The sequence below is a fragment of the Euleptes europaea genome, chromosome 18 (genome assembly GCF_029931775.1).
Source record: "Euleptes europaea isolate rEulEur1 chromosome 18, rEulEur1.hap1, whole genome shotgun sequence".
Lineage (NCBI taxonomy): Eukaryota > Metazoa > Chordata > Lepidosauria > Squamata > Sphaerodactylidae > Euleptes > Euleptes europaea.
The window spans coordinates 4,922,324-4,929,810 of NC_079329.1; the positions used below are offsets into that span (position 1 = coordinate 4,922,324).

The 7,487-nt window shown below is 39.0% G+C and overlaps 1 protein-coding gene across 1 annotated transcript; it reads left to right on the top strand.

Annotated features, from left to right (window-relative positions):
* The first annotated feature begins 601 nt into the window (after positions 1–601).
* Positions 602–6,557, top strand: LOC130489926 (vomeronasal type-2 receptor 26-like). Its single transcript, XM_056863714.1, has 5 exons — positions 602–892; positions 1,520–2,380; positions 3,544–3,768; positions 4,758–4,881; positions 5,656–6,557. The coding sequence occupies exons 1-5, from the start codon at positions 602–604 to the stop codon at positions 6,555–6,557; spliced, it is 2,403 nt and encodes an 800-aa protein (XP_056719692.1).
* Positions 6,558–7,487: the final 930 nt, after the last annotated feature.

The window sequence follows — 7,487 nt, forward strand, 5'->3', positions numbered from 1 at the left end:
GAAGCATACAAAAAATAATAATTAACAGGGCTGGAAAAAAATTGTAGATTTGGCGTTTTGAGGGTGGATGACTCCCCATTTTATTTCTCCCTAGCAGGTGAATTGGGGGGGTCAGGGGAGGTCTGAAACAAATGGCTTGACAAAGAAATGGGAAGGTGAATGGGAATAAATCGAAGATTAATCCACACAAAAAGAGGAACTGTGGGTCAAAACTGCTCAGGGAACGAGAAGTCAGCCTGCTTGGTCATGACGCATGTCAGGCCCATTTTGAACAGTGCCACATATAAATTCATAAAATGAGCAAAGACATAAACAAACAGCTTCCTTCCCATTTTAATACAAATGACAACAAACTCTAGGATACCTTAAAAACATCTACGCTTCCATGGGAAAGAGATTACATCAGGTGATCCATGCATAGAATAGGTTACAGGGAAGGTAAAGGTATTCTGAATATATATATAAGAAGAAGCAATCCTTCTGTTTTCCTTTTTAGTAAAGAAAAACAATATAATGTATAATTAGAGAGGATGAGCAGTACTGTAAAATGAGCTAGTGTTTTTCACAATTCTGTAAAAGATTATTTATATCTTTCTGAAGCATGGTGACAAAGTTCTACCAAACTATCCTGGCCTTGGTGTTTGCGATTCAAGAGATCAATGCAAATCCCCACCTTCTGCCCAATGCTACACTCGGTTTCCACATTTATGACAACTACCATAGTGCCAAGATGACATACCACGACATCATGGATTTGCTCTTCAGATCACATCAATCTGTCCCTAATTACAGATGTGACAGAAAGAAAAACCTCATAGCCATCATTGGTGGAGTGGATGGAGATAGCTCTTTCCATATGGCCGACATCTTAGGCCTCTACAAAATTCCACAGGTAAGATTGTTGCATAGAAGGATGAATGATTTGTCAAATTGTACTCTATTATTTCTAGAGGTTATCATGTTGCTGAGATGGGGGATTATGAATTATCACATAATAATTTACAACCAAAGCCTTGAAAAGAGTTGATCACCACAGGGAAAATATGGAACAGGATGAAATGTAGCCTAGTGTACATTTGGTAGACTCCCTTCCAGAGTTGGATTTACTCAAAAACCAACTGAGCCTCAGTTTATGAGGAGTCTATCAGTTAATTTTGTTTTACTAATTTAGCATTTGTGTAATGATGTGGGGCCTATTAAACTTGAGATAGTTAATGGCTTAATATAACATAATGTGGGCCTGCTCTATTCTGAGGACCAGTTTGAACCAATTGGTTAGTATCTTCATATTATGAAAAAGAAATCCTTTAATACCCATTAAACGTTTGAGATAGTTAATGGGCTCAATATAACATAATGTTGGCCAGCTCTATTCTGAGGACCGGTTTGAACCAATTGGTTAATATCTTCATGTTATGAAAAATAAATCCTTTGCAAAATGTTACTTGTCAAATGAGGAACACATATAACGATGACTGTAATAAACATCCTCTAAATGATTCCATACATTTTCTTTTAGCTCACATATGGCTCATTTGCCCTGGAGAGGGATGCCACGGAATTCCCTCAGTTTTACCTCATGGCCCCAAATGAAGCCCATCAATTTCCAGCGATCATCCAGTTGCTCCTCTATTTCCAATGGACGTGGATTGGTCTTCTTATTGTGGATGATGACAGTGGGGAAAACTTTTTGAAGACCCTAGAGCCACTGCTTCTGAGGAATGGAATCTGTTTGGCAGCCACAGGAAGAATCCAAAAACAACCCAGATGGGATACCTTACAAGATCTTTATGGCTTAATATTAAAAGTATATTCACCATTAACAGACAGCAAAGCCAATATAGCTTTATTCTATGGACAATCAGTGACTGTGCACATAATGAACTTTTTGGTATATTTAGGACGTTATACGTTTAATACAAATGTGTTAATGGGAAGAATGTGGATTATGACAGGCCAGGATGATATCACATCATCAGGTTTAACAAGGGGCTTTTGTTGTGACTTGTTCCAAGGAGCTCTTTCTTTCACAATTCATTCTCGTGAGGTTCCTGGGTTCCAGAAATTTCTTCACAACACCAAACCTAATTGGAAAGAGGGAAATGGGTTTCTCGAGGATTTCTGGGTACAAGCATTCAATTGTTCATTTCAAAATTCCCAGGAACCAATGAAGGACAGTGAGACATGTACTGGGGAGGAGAGGCTGGAGACCATCCCTGGGCCACTTTTCGAAATGGACATGACCGGCCACAGCTACAGCATCTATAATGCAGTCTATGCTGTGGCTCATGTGTTGAATGCCATATCCACATCTGGTTTCTATGTCAGAGAAATTTTGAGGGGGAAAAGGATTGATCCTCAAGATCTCCAGCCTTGGCAGGTAAAATCTCCTGTGTTGACATATTACTTTGTTTTCAGAAACATCTGGCTTTGTTCTCCACACCTAGCTGTGATCATTGAGATTTATGTTATTATTAAAATATTTGTTGTTTCTCACCTTGTGCTCATTTTGGATCCTGGACATATAGCTGTATCATATCAGTGTTTTTTTTCTTAATCTTATCCATTTCCCCTCCCATTATACCCATTGTCCTTTTTTGTATTTGTCTACAAACATGTATCTCCTAATTCCTGATTTTTGAGGTACAGAAAGGGTCCAATTCTCATTTTTTCACAAGATGACAGGACATCAATATGCATGTATTTTGTCTTCTGCCATTCAAAAAGAGCTGCATGTAAAGGATACTGTATAGAAATGTGTTAAAAAGGAAAGGTGTTTGACAAGCTTACTGTGGGGATTCCAAGAGGATCTTGGATGTTTTCTCTAGAAAGGGCAGCATTCTTTCACATGTATCAGTTTTATGAATATATTGTGACCATATTTTCCATTGATATATGACTTTTAGAACAATTTTCCTTCTAGTCTCCATGTATCTCTTCTCAGATGAAAACTCAATTTTCTTGTGTAATTCGCTGGTTTAAGTCTTCCTCTCATTTCCTCCAAAAATTTAGCAGAGGGATCATCTACATTTAACTATAAAGAGTATACTTTTGATATTCTACACAGCTATGCAGAAATTGAAACATCAATTATTTCCTAAAACTCTTCTAAAAATATGGGATTGACAACTGCTGTTGATTCCTCCTATACTGAGGCAACTGGTGAAGCTCCATTTATCATCTCTACCCCAGTTCTGAGCTCTTCTGTCAACAGTAGCGCTTCTTCCAAACAGGAATGTCAGGGCCAGGGGAAAGGGGGGGTGGATTGAGAGGAAGTTGACTCGGAGCATAGAGACTTCCTAGATAAGGATTTGGGCTACTAACCCTCATGATATGTGTGGAGGATGAAGTCCATGTGGAAAGGCACCTGGCATCCACTTCAAAGACTGCAAGAATTGTAGTTTTTTTGTGGGACCATGCTTCCTAAACTGGCTGACTACGTAGAGTTTGCATGAACTCATACATGTGGGGAAGGTGGTTCCTCTTCAAAACCCTTCAGACAAATCCTGTGGAAACAACTGCTGTTTCTTTTTCTTTCTGTAGCTCCACCACTTTTTCCACAACCTTTCATTTAACAACTCAGCTGGAGAAAGAGTCTCTTTTGGGAAGAAAAAGGAGCTGGGAGCTGGTATTGACATAACACACTTGATTATTTCCCCAAACAACTCCATCCGAAGAGTGAAAGTTGGAAGGGTGGATCCTGATGCTGTTGAAGAAAAACAATTTATCATTCATGAAGATCTGATTGACTGGAGAGGTTTTAACCAGGTATGGATATGGTGTTATTTTCTGTATGCTTTAGGGTCAAAAGTTTCTTATAGTGGGTGACAGGGATTTACAATAAAGCCGGGGCCATCAACTTTGATAATACATAGAGATAAAATTTTCCATTTTAATTGCTCATTTTTTTGGTACTTTATGAACAACAAAAATGGTGGTTAAATTCTTCAACATTGGGTGGGATGAAAAAATATGAATGATGGAAATATATAATTTATTAGAAGTGCTATGTCAAGTCAAGTCAAGTTTATCAAGTCAGAAGTGCTATGTCAAGATTAAAATTATTTTTAAAATATTAAAACCTCACAATGGCATTTCCTAAGGTTCATATCTGTCATCACAAGCCAAACATGTTTTGGCCTATATGGCCTTCCTCAGTGGTCTATTTGAAACCCATATAAAACATGCATACACATTACAAATATATGTACATATACACGCAATGTAAAACAGACCAGGCATGTAATATGTTGTATATATTACCAATTACACCAACATCTGGTAAGATTGTTTTAAGTTTTTATGCTGGGCTGTATATGTCTCCCATATGTTTGACTAGGTTGATGCTTGCACACAACGTATATGAGAGACATATACAGCCCAACATAAAAACTTAAAATAATATGTAAATATTGCCTGTATATGTAAATATATTTGTAATATGTGTGCATGTTTTATATGGGTTTCAAATAGACTACTGAGGAAGGCCATATATGCCAAAACGCGTTTGGCATGTGTTGACAGATCTCAACCTTAGGAAATGCCATTGTGCGGTTTTAACGATTTTTTAATTAATTAGAATTATGACTTAGCGCTTCTAATAAATTATGTATTTCCATTATTCATATTTTTTTCATCCCACCCAAACTTGGGTACTGAACTTCTGTTTTCTAGGTTGGGTTCTATTCCCCTCTTTTTTCTTCTAAATTCTCCAACGTAACACCCATTTTTAGTTGGTTTGTTTTTTACTCCAATAGGTATTGCCCATATCAATCTGCAATGATCACTGCTACCCTGGTTTTCACAAGAAAGTGAAGGAAGGAGAGTCTTGTTGCTATGATTGTGCTCCCTGTCCGGAAGGAAAATTTTCAGACAGGAAAGGTAGGTCAAATGGTGATATAAATTCTGCAGCATTCTATGTCAATGCAGATGATTGTTTCCCCAAGAAGAAGTTGAAGGAATCCATTTCAAATGGATTGGAAAGTGTCATCCTGCCAAAGGTTAGGGAAACATCTTCATAGAGGGTTTTTTGGATCTTTTGCTTGTAACTAATCAGTTCAGACATTCATCGCTGGATCACTGGAGATAAGAAAACTAGATACACATGTCCCTGTGTTCTGTTCGTTCCCTCAGAGTATGTGGTCCCAACAGAACTCCATTACTTGACATTTATCTTTCTGCTATTCGTTAAAATGAGATGAAAAGAAGTTAAAATTGAAGTCGATATTGTTTATGGTTCAGTTAAAATGATTTTAGGGTAAGTGCAGAAAATCGCACGTCAAATTGTGTGTGTGTCAAGTGCCATCAAGTAGCAGCCAACTTAGGGTCATTCCAGCAAGGGTCTTTCACGGCAGGTGAGAAGTATAGGCAGTTAGCCATTGCCTTCCTCTGCAGAGTCCTCCTTGGTGGTCTCCCTTAGAAGTGCCAACCCTGCTTAGATTCCCAGATGTGACGAGATCATGCTATACCATGCCGCCTTCCCTCCCATACAGCAAATCACAGATCATTATACAAAATTAGAAGCAGAACAAGAGAGTAAGCATCTTCATCCTGCCTTCCCAGAAGTCTTACTAGCAGTTAAGAGATACTCTGAATAAACAACATTAAAAGAAGCCCCAAAGACACCTGTGATGACAACTTTCCTTTTATTTTCAGATATGGTTGACTGTATCAGATGCCCTGATGATCAGTTTCCAAACAAGCACCAAGATCAATGCATTGAGAAAAGCGTCACCTTCCTATCTTTTGAAGAACCTTTAGGGATCACTTCAGCAGTTCTAGCTGTTTCCTTATCCCTGATTGCTGCTTTAACGCTGGAGATTTTTGTGAAGCAAAGAGACACCCACATAGTCAAAGCCCACAACCGGAGTATCACCTATACGCTCCTTGTCTCTCTTTTAATCTGCTTCCTCTGTCCTTTGCTATTTCTGGGAGAACCAAGGAAGGTGACCTGCCTTTTCCGACAAGCTGCTTTCACCATTGTCTTCACAATGGCTATTTCTTCTGTCTTGGCCAAAACTATCACTGTGGTTGGAGCATTCATGGCCACCCAACCAGGGTCTAGCCTGAGAAAATGGTTGAGGAAGAGACTGACCAATGGCATCCTTCTGATTTGTTCTTTCATTCAAATCACCATATGTATGGTGTGGCTCGGAATCTCACCCCCTTTCCCAGATGTTGACAGACAGACACTGACACGAGAGATTGTGGCAGAATGTAACGAAGGGTCTGTTGTGATGTTTTCTATTGCTCTGGGCTACTTGGGACTTCTGTCTGTCCTGAGCTTGATCGTGGCTTTTCTAGCCAGGAAGTTGCCAGATAGTTTCAACGAAGCCAAGTTCATCACCTTCAGCATGCTGATCTTTTGCAGTGTTTGGGTATCTTTTGTTCCAACTTACTTGAGCACCAAAGGGAAATACATGGTAGCCGTGGAGATCTTCTCTATCTTGGCTTCAGGGGCTGGGTTACTGGGCTGCATTTTTTTGCCCAAATGCTACATCATTCTTCTAAAGCCTGACTTGAATAAGAAGGAGCTGCTAATTAGTAGAAGAAACTAAAGACTCTCATTAAGATGTATTTCTTATATTACCGTATGTTAGTGGAAATGTGAGTGGGCTGATTGTAGAAATTTGGATGGGCTGCTGTGCTGGTTGAAAATTTGTCTTTTATGTTGCATTGTGGAATGCAGAAGATATGTGTTGGAAGCTGACACAATTTTTTTGTATGTGTTTGCATTGTCCAGTATAGATAATAAACGTGAAGTTGACGTGTATTTATTCACACTCATCTTTCTTTCCTTTATCCCTTAGAAGCTCCTTGATCCATTGATCTTGAGCATTATAATTTTAAATCTAATGTTTGAGGGATATAAGGACTGAGATAAATCTTGCCACTGACAATGTAGCCTTGGGATCCCTGTCACTTAATAAAAAAGGCATTATGTCAGAAGCAGAGGCATAAGATTTATATGTTAAAAGGGGAAAGATATGTGATCTAAGGTCATCTTTATTCACATACCCCTTTCTAGGCCCCTCCTTGAAACCGTGGCTGCTAATCAGTTGAAGGAACTAAATATTTTCCTGCAATATATATTTTGTTGCAGTTCTTTTGATGGGTTACCATATTGAACAACAAAATCTATTGTAATGTCTCTTTGCAGAATTTAGTAACTACAAGTGGAATCCACAAGAAACTTGCAGAGAGGGTGCATCCCTTCCCCCCCTTGTGTCCTTTCCTCTTCCCCTTTTCTAACAATGTCCCCCTTCCCCTTATCTGCCAGTCCACTCCATCCCTTTCTCTACCAACTTCCCCCCTATTTCCATTTGTGCTGGTCTCCCTAATCCTCCTCCTATCTTTTGCATTCTGTAAGTTGTTCTGTAAATTGTGGGGGTCCTGACAGTGGTACCTTTGCCTTAACAGTGCGTGCCATCTGTTATTATTTCTGTTTATTATGCAACTTAATGATTTCATGGGGTGGGTAAATTGCT